We start from the raw sequence: 14788 nt of genomic DNA, 5'->3' as shown, positions 1-14788 counted from the left end.
CCTCAACACACCCCAATTCTTGAGCAAAATGCCTCCTGTCTCCAAGCATTGTTACAAGGATGCAGTAACACACCACCTGAAAGTATCCAGAACAATGTCCACGTCAGCTCTGTGGACGTTTCCATTCCTTCTTCATAGGCAGGCCCATCTCCGACTCCAGTTACACAGTCATTGGCGTAATACCCTTCTCACCTGAACCAAGCATCCTATTTGCTGGTCACTCAGTAGCTTACAAGAGAGGAAAAAGAAGCACCATTAACCACATTGTGTGACTGTAGGTAATGAGGCTGAGTCTCCTGAAAGACAGCAGCCTAACTCTGAACACAATTCCCAGCAGAGAAATTTCCATGCTGTTTTGAGCAATGGTGTTATCACTGGAAAAAGTATACAGCCTCCCTATGCTAATAATCAGCACCTGTTGAGGTGAGCAAACTCAAATGTCTGTTGTGCAGGTTTCTAAGTCTCATTATTATGTGACCGACCTCATGAACATCATGAGGTGTTTGTTGTCTAAGATACTTTAACTTTTATGGTTCTCAGAAACCATTAGGCCCACAAAAAATTCTATCTGGACGAAAAGAATTTCCATTGTTTTATTTACATTTTATCACCAGGCAACAAAAAAAATCAGTATTTGCTGAGTAAATACCAGGTACACACATTGTTGTAGGTATTGAGATGTTACAAAGGAGAAATTAGACATGGCCCCCTGACGTCTGGTTTTGAGATTTGACCAGAAAGACAACTTAATTGTGAAATTAGTAGAGATGTCGGGGAAGGGTCAGCTAGAAATATGCTTAACAACTGTTAAAAAATTAAAATAGGTTTTTACAAGGCTGAATTTGAAAGGAAATATTCTGTAAATTTATGTTCTTCTTAGCTTTCTTCACATTAATCATGACTTCATTAAGCTTTTATTTACATGTTTGCTCTAAATATTACTATGCCATATTCATTAAGTTTTAAGAGATGATAAGCCAAAAGTGAAATGGGGCCCCCCAAAAAAATTAGGGGACATAAATTTTCTTCCAAGGAAAGAAGCGTTTCAATGACAGCATTTTTGTTTTCAATTATATATAAACCATTGGTAAAATCTTTTTTTTTTAATTTGCATGACAATATTTGCTCATTTAATCATTCAACGGGAACATTTCATAGAGGGAGGTATGCAGATAATATAATGCCCATTTTACATAAAAGGAAATAACCATGAGAGGGCATGTGACTCCTCCAAAACCTCACAGTGACTCATAAAAGCAGATATCAAGTCAAGTCTCCTGACTTCATCTTTGGCTGTGTTCACTGACTTTAAAACATGGCAACTTCAACCCATTTCCAGATTCTTTTCAGCGCTGATCAGAGTTATGCCTGCAGTGGCTCAGGTAAATATCTTCATTTTCTATGTTCATGCTTTCTCAAAGTATGTTGACATTCTTTGCAAAACTTCAAGAGCAGAAGGGGTCTTTGAGGTCCAGTCCAACACTCTTACTATATAGATGAAGAATCTGAGGCCCAGAGGCTAAGAAGCAACGAAAGAGGTACAAAGGTGAACAACGGTGTAAAAATGAATCCTGTAAGGAAAGTTAAAGTCTCTGAAATTGTTTCCGCCAAACAGCTAATTTAATAATGACTTCCAAGTATTGGAAGAATTATGATTCTAGATAAGGAAGTTTTTTACTTGTCTCTATCTCTGCCAAAAACAAAACAAGAGGGAATGACTTTTGATTAGAGGGAGCAAAACAATGAGGCTAAAATAAAAAAGAATTTTCTGGCAGCCTGAATAATCAAAAGTTGAGATAGGGAACCTAGAGATAAAGTTCACTTACACAATTCACCTATTTAAAGTGTATTATTCACTGGTTTTTAGTATATTGATATTTGTGCAACCAATCATTTTAAATCATTATCATTAACTCAAAAATGCCCGTACCTTTAATTATCACTCCCTGTCCCTCCATCTCACCCAGCCCAAGGCAACCTCTATTCTATTTTTTCACTATAGATTGGGCCTATTCTGAACATTACATGTAAATGGAATTATATAATATGTGGTCTTTTGTGTCTGTCTTCTTTCCTTAAAGTTTTCAAAGTTCATTCCTATTATAGCATGAAATGGTACTCCATTCCTTTTTATTTCCAAATAATATACTCTGTTATATGGATATACCACATTTTGTTTATCATTCACCAGTCTGGGTTTTTTCTACCTTTTTGGCTTTTATGAAATAATATTGCTGTGAATACTCATGTGCAAGCTTTCATGTGGACATATGTTTTTATTTCTTTTTGATATATACCTAGAAATAGAAATCCTGTGTCAAATGGTAACTCTACATTTAACTTTTTGAGGAAATTCTAGACTGTTTTCTAAATTGGGTGTACCATTTTACATTCCCACCAGCAGTGTAAGAGGGTCCCCATTTCTCCACATTCTCACCAACATGGTTATTATGACTTTGATTATAGCCATTTTAGTGGGTGAAATGGTACCTCATTGTGGTTTTAATTTTCTTTTCTCTGATTAACAATGTTGAGCATTTTTTCATGTGCTTATTGCCTATCTGTATATCTTCTCTGGAGAAATGCCTTGGTCGATGAAAATTTTTTTTTGAAAGGAGAAGTACAGATAAAGTTCTTAATCTCTGGGTTGTTTCAAATCTGGTCCTTTATTATATGAATTATATGAGTCCTAATCAAATGAATGCAAGTTCTTCCAGTCCTTTCTAGTTACATCAATTTACTTTTGAAAGAATTTTCCTATCTCAGTGGCTTTTCATAGAATGGAAACTGAAGATAAGATACTACAAAAGGTCCCCACTTCCTGCAGAGATGAACTTTTTTTTATTGAAGTATAGTTTATATACAATATTATATTGGTTTCAAGTGTACAACACAGTGGTTCAACAATTACCCATATTATTAAACCCTCACCCCACTAGTGTGGTTACTATCTCTCAACATAGGAGATGTTACAATATCATTGGCTGTATCAGAGATGAACTTTAGAGCGGAGGGTCTATGAAGATGCTTTTCAGGCAGTGTGCTTCATTTCCTTCATGTGCATTTCAAAATTATTGGCTGAAAAACTAAACCCACTTTTTGTCTCAATTACATCATGACTTATCTTCAACCCCAGCTAAGAGCGTTTCATGAAGTGCGTGATGTAGTGTGAGAATACGCATCCTAAGAAAAACAATGCCACAGGTCTTGGTATAAACATGTCCATGAAGGTGCAGCCATGAATGGGAAAAGGCTGCATTTTGCCTTCAAGCATTTCTCTTCATCTCTATAATGAATTATTATGTCGTTCCATTTAAATGTGAGCATTTAAAACATATTTTTAAGTTCTTTTTTAAGTCTGTAGGCTCCACATTCCCAAAAAAATATGGCCAAGGATGTAAGTATGTACCCACTTGTGAGTGGGTTGGTGCAATGTAAGATTTGGGAGTTAAGAATGAGAAGTTATGACCACTTTTGGGGCAGCTGAAGGCACCACAGTTGATCACTTGGACACAATATGGGTTCCCTGAATGTTTAACAGTTAAAGACAGGAGTTTTCCTTCCTTTTCTTTTTCAACAAAAGTCCTTTTATATTATCCATCATTAATATGCCCACCACTATCCCGATAGAACTATTGTGCAGCCGTATGAGCAGCATGAAGGCTCCAAGCTTACTGTTAACTGAAGCAGGACATCTCATATCAAAATGATTATTAAAAAGTTTACATGTTTAAAAGGGGAAGAAAAACAAGTCATGGAGTTCCTGATTATCCAGTATTTCTCACGGCTTATGTGTGGCTGGATACAAAGTGGAACAAAGGCAAGTGGGGCCATCATGCCAACTACCTACCACTGTCCTCTCTATGTCTGATTTTCTAGCCTATCTTTATCTACCATGATGCTTCCTATTCAACTGTTCTTCCACTTGTGCCGGCTGATGAAGAAATCAACAGATATTCCCCTGAACCCAGTCTTTGGTATAGACTTGGAATACCCAAAGGTCAGCCAGGGCAGGCGAGGTCAGGCAACACCTTCCATAAAAATCAAGCAACCATCAGCAGCATAGGGATTGTAGGAATGGCTGGGATTCATTCTTTTCATATGTTCTTCATACATCTTATAATGACCTTATAACCATCCAGTTACTGATTCTTAACCTGCATAATTTTAACTCTTGGTAGGAGCCTTGAGCAAAAAGCCATGAGCACAACTCACTGCCATCCCCCTGCCCATAAGCCAAAATGTCAGCACTCTTCACACATGACGGAGTGAGGGCAGAGAAGCCAGGCAGGGTGCCAAAGAACGTGCAGGATTTTCAGAGTCCCTGAAAGTGCTTAAGCCTCACTTTTTATCTGGAAAAAATGACTCATCCAAAAGTGTCTGACATGTCTTATGAAACAATTTTAAAAACCAAAAAAATTTACTTTTAATTAATTACCTATGAAAATTAATTAACAGAATGATGGAATACTAAATGTAGCAAAACTAGGTCATCAAGGACCAGGACAATCTAGGCCAAACTTGATGATACATTATATAAGAACTTCAACTACAAACCAAAATGCCATAAACATATTTATGAGGCAATTTCCACTTGCTTCCATATAAAATTATCTTTGTCTATAGATCAGTTTCTTTTTCCAGTATTGAGAATAGAATTGAAATACACAGTTGAAGAAACTACTCATAAAATAGTTTAAAAACTCACACTGAAAAAAAAAAAAACTCACATTGATGATACATTTGTACCCAGTCTGAGTAGCACTCAACAGCGTGAGTCTTTGAGTTCTCAAAGACCAGGGCCCCCTTTGCCTTCTGTGGCTTTGAGAACAGTGGGTTAGCCTATAATATCCGAATGTCTGGACAGCCTGTGAAGCTTGTGTGATGGGCAAATTGAAATATGCCAACAGCCTGGCTCTGCTCACCTGCAGCGGGTCATAATTGCAGTCAGACGTCTCCATGGTGATCTCTCCAAGCCATGAGGTCAGAACTGTGGGATTAATGACATCCAGACTGGGGCAACCTTAGTGCTGAGAACAGCTTTGACTACTGTGAGTAATCCCCAAACCTCAGATCTACATGAAAAAAATTAAGAATTTAATCCATACCAAGGGACAAATTAGGGTGATTCTGGGGGGAAAGGCTTTCTGGGTAAGATCTGGGAAGCCCTTTTAGCTTCCTCACCTTCCAGAGTGCCCTTGGGAGTGTCTGAGGGGAAGGAAAGGCCAGAGGAAATGATTCTGAGAACTTTCTAGACAGAAACCAAGTATGAAAGAATGGGAATTACATGATTGCTCATTGTTCCTTGATATTGTGTCTTAAATTAGCTGGTGACTGCCTTCATGTACTTAGAAAGCATCACTTAGAATTGCCCAAAAGAATGTGAACTATTGTCCTCATTATCTGCAGAGCCATCCTGAAAGAGTCAGAAATGAGTTTTCATTTCATTCAGGTGGTTCTGGGGAGAAACCTTTCCAGGACCCATATATGGGCACAGCCTTTTTCCCTGATCAGGATCCCTGCAGAACCCAAGGAAGAACATTATTATCATATACATTTGGCTCTGTCTCTGGCCACCGCTAACTGTATTATTTCCTTTCTATTTTTATTAAGGTATCGTTGATATACAATCTTATGATGGTTTCACATGAGCAACATTGTGGTTACTACATTCACCCATATTATCAAGTCCCCCCCCACACCCCATTGCAGCCACTGTCCATCAGCATAGTAAGACGCTATAGAGTCACTACTTGTCTTCTCTGTGCTATACTGCCTTCCCTGTGAGCCCTCTAATTATGTGTGCTAATCATAATGTCCCTTAATCCCCTTCTCCCTCCCTCCCTATCCCCTTCCCTTTGGTAACCGCTAGTCCCTTCTTGGGTTCTGTGCTTCTGCTGCTGTTTCGTTCCTTCAGTTTTTTCTTTGTTCTTATGCTCCACAGATGAGTGAAATCATCTGATACTTGTCTTTCTCCATCTGGCTTATTTCACTGAGCATAATACTCTCTAGCTCCATCCATGTTGTTGCAAATGGTAGGATTTGTTTTCTTCTTAAGGCTGAATAATATTCCATTGTGTATATGTACCACATCTTCTTTATCCATTCATCTACTGATGGACACTGAGGTTGCTTCCATACCTTGGCTATTGTAAATAGTGCTGTGATAAACATACAGGTGATTAGTCTTTTTGAATCTGGGATCTTGTTTTCTTTGGGTAAATTCCTAGGAGTGGAATTCCTGGGTCAAATGGTATTTGTATTTTTAGTTTTTTGAGGAATATTTCCTTTATAACAAAAAGTCCGACTATTTTCTCCTACAATTAGGATATTCACTTCTTAAGCATTTCACACTTTATTCACCAACTAATGGGAATCCAATCTGCTAGGATTTTCTCTCTGACTTTCTTATAGAAAAAAAATACTTTAAAGCAGACTGACTCTTAAGGGCTATAATTTCTCAAGTGTCTCAAAATAAGTTCCATTTAAAATCTTTAGAGGTCCGACCCTGGCCTCTATACATTATGATTTTGTCCTCTCAGAGGCTGGGTACATTTTATCTTAATTTTCAGAAATCACTGATCAAGCAAAATGAGGGAAAACATAATTCATTTTCATTGTGGGAAAGCTAAATCATTAGGTAGACAAAAGACTACTCACTTAATGGATAACCTGACTTCGCTGTTTCTCCTAGAACTTAATCCCCTAACTAGGTATAAAAAGGCCAAAATTACAAAGAAAATCATTAGACACAAGGGACTTGCAATGGCAATGCCTTTATTACATACTTAAATTTAGACCTATTGTTCTCTCACTTACGTGTTTACAGTGTACATTTTGGAACATCCACAATACTAGTAGCAAGAGAGCTTCTGCAGGGCATCGCATTAGCTTCCTCCTAGAGCCCAACCTCTGGAACAGTTATGAAGTCCCAAAGGAAAAATACCGGAGTGGCCAAATAATTGCCATAAAGCTCATGCCTGGTACTCTACAGGAAATATATTCAGCTTTCTACTCTGTGCCTATTTCACATACCATCTAATGCACTAGGTACCTGGGTTCCAAAGTGCACAGTAAACCAGATGATGAGAGCAACTGACAGAGACAGCTGTCATTTTATGTTGGCAGCTACAAGTGGCCATTGAGTGACAGGAAAATGGGAAGGAAGAAAAAAGAAACCGCTTCTAAAAAAGCGGACAAGGATCTAAGACCTTAAATCCCAGAGATCCAGAGCAATTTCATTTCAGGATAAGCAACCCTAAGTAAGTGGCCTGTGTAGTCATCACCCTATTTCAACACCGTGCAATAATTGACTTGGGGAATCTCAAATGTTGGAGCTGGAAAGATACCCTAGGAGTTCAGTCCCACTTCCAATTTACAGATGAGGAAACAGAGGCCTAGGGAAGCATCAAGGGACCAGTTCTGGATCACAGATGGTCAGTGGTAGAGCTGCAACTAGAACCAGGATCTCCTGAACTCAGTAAATGCTTTCATGACTAAATGGTTGAAGCCTCAAATTTTGAATATGAGGATTAAATGAGACAAAGTACAGGCAGAAAGTTAGGACTCAGACACAGAAAGAAACCAAAACCTTGTTAGCTATTATTATGGGTAGAAAAAACATCTGATATAAAAAATGGTTGGGCACTTTTAATATTAATCTTTTAAATTAATTCCCATGAAGCAATCCATTCTCAGATGCTCAAATGTCACCTCTTCACAGAGGGCTCCCCTGACCACCCTCTCACCATAAGACATTAGATACCACTACTCTAAAGCTTCTTCTAAATTATCGGCATAAGTATTGCTATTTTCTTTTGTTTTTAAATAGAATAGTATTCTTTCCACAGAAGAGATTTTGCCTTTATTCTCAATCTTATAACCAATAAACAGTCCACGCCTATGGGCAGAGTCCCTGAAAGAAGAGGAGTCCTCAAATTGAGTGTGACCAGCCTGCTTAGTAACAGAATGGGGTCCCTCTATAATGACGGTGTTAGATGCACGTACCAATATTCCAGCTTTAAGCTGTATGCTATCAAGCTTTCCTACATATGGTTATGTTTTCAGAGAAAATATTTAGCATATGGTATAGCCGAATCCATCTAACACAAACATTTCTATAATGTCGATCCAATATCATTCTTATTTTACATGGCAGGTAGGACTTAAGACACATTCCTGCTTTTCCCATTCCCTTTACATATTCTTGAAAAAGGCAGGGACCATTATTTCTCAGATAATTAAGCAAAAACTTAAGCTTAAACAATTTAGATAAATGCTAGGATTGAGATGGGAGGACAGTTTTGTATTACTTTGATACAATTTTTTAATGACTCTTTTATTCCATATTGTTAAAGCATTAATTCTAAGTGAGAGGTGAAAAATAGATTAGATTGTAGGGGAACTGAATAGTTTAAGAAAATTTAGAGAAAATAGTATGTCCTTAGCACCAAGTAAATACTACTAATACTGAAGTATTAAAAAATAAAAATAATCCCTTTAGATAGTGTTCTGTAGCTTATTTTTTCTTTAATACTTGTGCGAACTCGTTCGTTCAACTATCTTTACATCAGTAGTGGATTCCTAGGTGCTCAAGAAACGCTTGCAACCAGAAATCGAAAGAGAATTGGCATTGAAGGTGACTAATGTTCAGTCTACTACCATCAGTTTCCTTTTGCGAGTACATCTGTAATACGTATGAAGTAGCAACTTCCTCTGCCTGGCCTCTTAAGTCTTGGGATGTCTCAGGGCTGAGACCTTGACTCTTCTCTCTTCCCCAGGTGATGTCATACACTTCCACAGCTTTAAATGCCATGGATGCAATGACTTTAATTGATATTTCCAGCCCTCTTTCCCGAGCTTCAGGCCCCTCTGTCCAAATGCCTGCTTAACATTCCACTTCCATTTTGTCAAGTTTTGCTTCGTGAATTTTAGGGCTATTGATAGTACATGTGTTTACAATTGTTATGTCTTCCTGATTGATTGTCACTTTTATCATATTAAAATATACTTCTTTGTCTCTGATAATAATTTTATCTTAAAATCTATTTTGTCTGATATTAGTATTGCAGCCATTTTGGCTCCTTTTTGAATTCTGTTTGCATGCCATATCCTTTTCCATCCTTTTACTTTCAACCTATTTGTGTTCTAAGGACAACACTTAACTTCAAACTAAATCCTTCTGCTAAGTTATATTTTCATTTCGTGTTAAAATGCAGTAAATGATGGTTTTTTAAATCCACTTACTACATTTAAATGAAAATAATCAACATCAAAAAAATAAAAAGTAGTCACCCTTCCCCTCAGCACTTAACCATTCCTTGATTTAACTTACAAGGATTAATTCCACAGGATAGAATCTGGTGTCTTATTTACCTTCCAAAGGTTCACAGAATTCTTTAATGTCAAACCAGCAGGGAAAAGAAATTCCTAAGCAAGGAACGCTGCTCAGAAAGTGCTGTACCATGTCTCCAAATCCCTGAGAATCAAGTCTGAAAACTGGAAGCAGCGGAAAGCACTATAAGGTAACTGATTTTAAATTTGTGACAAGGTACTTCCTAAATCTAAATGAACAAAGTATATAGAATACCTATGTGTAGCTATTTTATTCTCTAACAAATCAGTGTCCATTAGAAATACAATTGTGAACCACAAATGCATGTCAAATACATAATTTTAAAGTTTCCAGTAGCCATATTTTAAAAAGTAAAAACAGGCAAATTGTTAATATAGTAGATAATTATAGCTTATTAATAAATATAATTAACATATTTTATTTAACCCAATATATTATCATTTCTATATCTGATCAATATAAAATGTTATTCTTAATTTTCTACTAAGTTTAGAAATTTAGCATGTATTTTATACTTGAAGCACATCTTAATTCGAACTAGCCACATTTCAAGTAAAGAATAACCATAATGGCTAGTGACTACCACATGAGGCCATGCAACTTGAGCATTCAAGGTGTAAATTGCTTTAAAATGCTGTATGATGATCACATCAAACTTAAACATTTTTTGCTTAACCACAATTATCATGCATTACTATAACATGACCACTTATATAATTGGAGTATAAAAAAGTAATAATCTAACAGGAAGGTGTACAATCAGAATTAAACTTACAAATTGTGGAGGTTTTGATCTGTATTAGTAATGACAGGGAACATTTATTAAATATATACTCTGTGCCAGGCACAATGCCAAGTATTTTAACATATGGTGAAAGATACTTCTGTTATCGCCATTTCATAGAAGTGTAAACTGGGGCTAAGAAAGGTTAATTAACTTGGGCAGGATCACACAACATGGAAATTGTGAATTCATTATTTGAACTCTCATTCTGGCTGGCTCTGGAGCCTATGCTCCTAGCCTCCGAACTCTGTGCCTCCCTAAAATGAACCCAGGCACCTGCAGACATTTAGTGAATTGTATATGTAAAACTACAGGAGAGAGAGCCAAAGAAACCACTGGAGTCCAAATTCCCTCAATTCAGTGTTCAATTCAGCAGTGTGCAGAAAGCCTATGGTGTGCAATGTGCTTCAGGAATGTGAAGGGTTCACTTGCCTGTTTGGCATGCTCAGACCGTAACAGACAAAAGTAGCAACTTGAAAGATTTGGTAACAAAAAGCTGAAGACATGTGAACAGTTACGCATTTTTATTTTCAGAAAACAACTTTTTTCAGCAATTCTCATCTGTTTTGCTGGCTCTTTTCTAAGCAAAAAATAACATCAATATTAGACAGAGTTAGAAATCTTATTTATCAGCCAAGTGTCTATTAACTATCCGTAATCCATTCCACATACTATTTTATTCTGCATAATTGGAAGACTAATAGCAAGGATACAAATATATTTTATATACACACAAATGTGATGCATACATCTATATCAAATATAGCTTTAAAAGTAATTCCTTGTTGTGCTCGCTCCGGCAGCACATATACTAAAATTGGAACGATACAGAGAAGATTAGCGTGGCCCCTGCGCAAGGATGACACGCAAATTCGTGAAGCATTCCATATTTTTTAAAAAGAAAAAAAAGTAATTCCTTGTTTAAGGTCTATTTCTTATTTAACCCCAAAATAGCTGAGAACTATTGAGAAGCTACTATGCAGACACCATGCTATGTGCATTTATGAATATTATCCTTTTACAACACCTATTAATAAGTAACCCATTTTACAGATGAGAAAACAAAGCCACGTTTTTTTCATTGTACCATGTTAACTATTAATACAAATACATGTAAATAATATCATCATGTTACATCTGTGTACAGTTACAGATTGTAATACTTTCAATTATATCATCTAAACTGACCCTCATAATAAGTTGTGATACAGAGAGCATGTACTTGCAACTACCAGGTCAAGCAGCTGTAGTTCCTTTGGAGTCCTGAGGCAACTTTTAAAAAAATTAGATTGTTCATTTGGGAGAATATTATTTTATTTACCTTCAGCACTCCATAAACCAGAAATGACAGACAAGACCAAATTCCACCCCAGCCGAGAAGCTTTCAGAGGTCTTATAAAAAGCCTAACTTTTCCATCCACCTCCCATTTCTAGAACACTCCATCAACATGAAAGCCCATAAAACTAAGGGCATTAGCCAGAGAGAATGATGACGCTCTCTTGTTAAAGAATCTTGCCTCCTGCAGTATTACAAATAAATTGTGCCAGACTGTGCAGTGCCTTCTGATAAACATCAAAGTCCCAAATTACGTAGATTTCATGTCCCAGTTGGGAGAAACTTCCCATCTTCTATTTTCCCAATCTCACCGTTTTTCATAAGGGCTTGTAAATGTTCTAAGCAAATATGCCTCCAAAATAGAGGTGGTGTCAGGTCTAATAAGGTGAAGAGAAAAGTATCAGAAGCTTGTCATCCACTGTTACTCCACCCAAAAGCAATGGCAACTCATCAAGAGTAAGACTCAAACGTTTCTACCCCTCCATTTAATTTCCAATTATAATTTAATGTTAGAACTTTTGTGATTAATAATATCATACCTTAACAGCCATTATTATTTCATTCTATAGATGAAAAATTGAGGCTTTAAAGACATTAAGTGCTCACTCAAAATTAGATAAATAGTAAGAGATTTAAAACTCAAATCAACTCAAGTTCAAGGGCTGTCATTTCATTTTCTAAGCAGCTGACGTCACCACTGATTCCAACTTGGTTTTTTTCTAGCCTGAAATAATAAGTTATGCTTTGCCTCATCAAAAAACAAGCTCCCCATTCTGACATATCTGTGGACTTTTGTTGGCATTTCTATTATTTAATAATAATTAAACAAATATATGCAGTCTACAGAGTCATTGCCAATAAACACACATACCATAGCAGGTATTAAATAGTAACTGGATATCAGGCCATACTTTGAGGAAGCCTCTAGGCAATTCATCTTCTCTCACTGGTAACCTAGTCATTAAAAATGGTTGTTTTAGTATATAATTTCCCAAATCTTAATTACTTTGGGTGAGGAAAAAGCCTCCTAAGAATCCAGACATGCCCACTTCTAACAAAAAAATCAAAATAAAAATCAAGCAAAAAATTATCCCAAAATAATGTACATAATGGTGTCTTTGCATAAATAATGCATCATAAGAATGACAAATTGTCACATCTAAGAAACATAAGTTTTACAAAAATAGGTGTGCAGATCTCTTCTAGAGAGCCCTATCACTGTCACAGCTAGAACTTTCTAAGGGAGTTTTCTCTATGAATCAATTAGAATACTTTAAAAGACCTTGGCTGACAATCCCAATTACATGGGGATCTCAGGTCCTCAGCCTGAGACATAGCGGCCTGTATTCTAAAGTACAGCCAAGGTTTAAAATCATCCATCTAAAAGCAAATGTCTTAAGTAGATGTCCAAAGAGAACTTCAGCAGAATAGTCAACAGGAAATTAAATTCCCTAAGTTAAATACTGGGGGCTGCCAGAAGTGTAGTACATACGCCATCTCACACAATGTGGAACCTCTTCCCTAGTAATGTGTCCTTTTGAGGCAAAAATGAATTGTGTTGTTTTCTCCACTGTTACCCTAGCCCAGTGCATTGGACACAGTAGGGGCTCAAAATGAGTACCCTTTGATTCGAACACTGCTCTCGACTTTTGGCAACTCCTGTAGCAAAGAAAGATTTGGTGTATTACCTATGCATTAATATGCTGAAACTGTTACCAGGCCTCTGGGCCTCTTAATACCGGTGGGAATCAATAAAAACTTACCGAGAGATCAGCCCCACAAACCAGCGTTGGTTTAGGTAGGGCCTCATCTAACTCAACTAACCCCAAACACTGAAAGAACCCAACCCAACACATAATTCAAGAGGACAGGCACAGATCCTAGGGTGGGGAGTGGGTGGAAGCACGTGTGCTACGTGGACATCTCAGGATGACCTCGGACTGGGGAAGGGAGACCTGGCAGGAATGCCCAAGGCTTAGTAACCCCTCTCCCCAGCAAGCCCACGGTGTGAGTCACTGGAGTGCACGGTGGAAGAGACGGCCTGCGTCATATAGTCCTGGGGGAGGTCAGAGGGTCGGACAGACGGGGTGGGGGGTGGACCTGAGGGGTGGAATTTTAGTGGGAAATGGGTTTCAAAGAGGCTGCCTGCCCGTGGTAAGGGAGGGGGTGTCCAGTCATTGGGCCCGAGGGAGCTGAATCTGCGGGCACTTCACGAGACGCTGGAGAGGCTGGCGAAGGCAGAGGAGAGGGGCCGACCAGCCTGCGGCGCCGAAATCTCCCGCGCTCTGGAGCTGGCCCCTCCTCCCCAGCCGGACCTCACGCCCCTCGCCGCGGCCAGGCCCGCCAGCACACTCCGCCTGCCATCGCAGCAACATACGCCTGCTTCGGCTGGGATGCAAAATCCCCAGGCCGGTCCGCATCGCCCCCGCCATGCGGGGCGGCCGGCCGCGCGCCGCCAGTGACGGCACCGCAGGGTGCGTGGCCAATCCGCGCGGCGCCCGGAGAGGCGGCCTCGGCCCCGCCTCCCGCACCAAAGGCCAATGAGGCGCCGGCGCCGGCGGGGTGAGGGGTTGCGAGTTCCCGCCCCGTCCTTCCCGTTCCCCTTTGCCCCGCCCTTTCCCGCCCTGCCCCTCAGCCCCGCGCCTCCGCTCGTGCAGGTCCCCGCGCTGGGCCCGCCCCCAACCCTCCCGGCGGCCCGCCAGCGCGCCTCACGGCTCCCGTCTCTCCTCCCTCCTGCTCTCTCACGCCTAGCGCAATGGCGGCGACCGCGGCGGAGCAGCAACAGTTCTACCTGCTCCTGGGAAACCTGCTCAGCCCCGACAATGTGGTCCGGAAACAGGCAGAGGTAAGCGAGCTCGCCGCCCCCCGACTCCGCGCCCCAGCCGGCGTGCCGGCCCTCCCCCGACGCCGCCCGGCCGGGTCTCGGCCGATGTGCCGCGGCTGCGCAGGCCGGGCCGGGCGGGCGGTGGCCGCGGAGCCCACGTGTGAGGCGGCCCGCGGCTCCCAGCCGTGCCCCCGGGCCCTTCCGGTCCTTGCAGCCGCGGCACCCGGCGCCAGCTTCCTCCCCTCCGCCCCTTGCTCACACGTGCGGCCGCTCCTGACACGCTGCCCCCGCCCAGTTAGGGAAGCCGGGCGGCGAGGAGGGATGTGGGGTGTGGGGCGGGCCCCGCGGTGCCCTCGCCCCCTTCCCGCTTTCTCCCAGTGGGAGCCTCCGCCGCCCTTCCAGCCCAGCCCTCCTGGTGCCCCAAACCCTGACTGCTGCCTGACCCATTATCCCTGCTTCTCTCCTTCACCACTGACTGGTCCTCTCTTC

At 40.3% G+C, this 14788-nt stretch overlaps 1 protein-coding gene, 1 long non-coding RNA gene and 1 other non-coding gene across 4 annotated transcripts in view; 2 read left to right on the top strand and 1 right to left on the bottom strand.

Annotated features, from left to right (window-relative positions):
- Positions 1–579: 579 nt before the first annotated feature.
- Positions 580–14570, bottom strand: LOC140843349 (uncharacterized). The gene is made up of 3 exons (XR_012120993.1): positions 14267–14570; positions 4926–5075; positions 580–1519 (listed from the first exon to the last, which is right to left on the bottom strand). It is a non-coding gene; the product is annotated as an uncharacterized lncRNA (long non-coding RNA).
- IPO5 (importin 5) overlaps positions 9469–14788 on the top strand; it is a 41283-nt gene continuing 35963 nt past the window's right edge. The window contains exons 1-2 of one of the 2 annotated variants that reach the window (XM_073212432.1): positions 9469–9524; positions 14227–14320. In XM_073212432.1, the coding sequence (XP_073068533.1) occupies positions 14231–14320 (90 nt within the window). In that variant the 5' untranslated portion in view covers positions 9469–9524; positions 14227–14230. Of the gene's footprint in view, positions 9525–14099; positions 14321–14788 lie in introns of those variants that run through there. The other variant, XM_037024888.2, reaches the window with a different exon arrangement.
- Positions 10927–11033, top strand: LOC118973654 (U6 spliceosomal RNA). The gene has a single exon (XR_005063145.2). It is a non-coding gene; the product is annotated as a U6 spliceosomal RNA (small nuclear RNA).

Source organism: Manis javanica, chromosome 9 (assembly GCF_040802235.1).
Source record: "Manis javanica isolate MJ-LG chromosome 9, MJ_LKY, whole genome shotgun sequence".
Taxonomy (NCBI): domain Eukaryota; kingdom Metazoa; phylum Chordata; class Mammalia; order Pholidota; family Manidae; genus Manis; species Manis javanica.
Note: the sequence above shows the minus strand (reverse complement) of the source record. Positions and strands in the feature narration are given on the sequence as shown.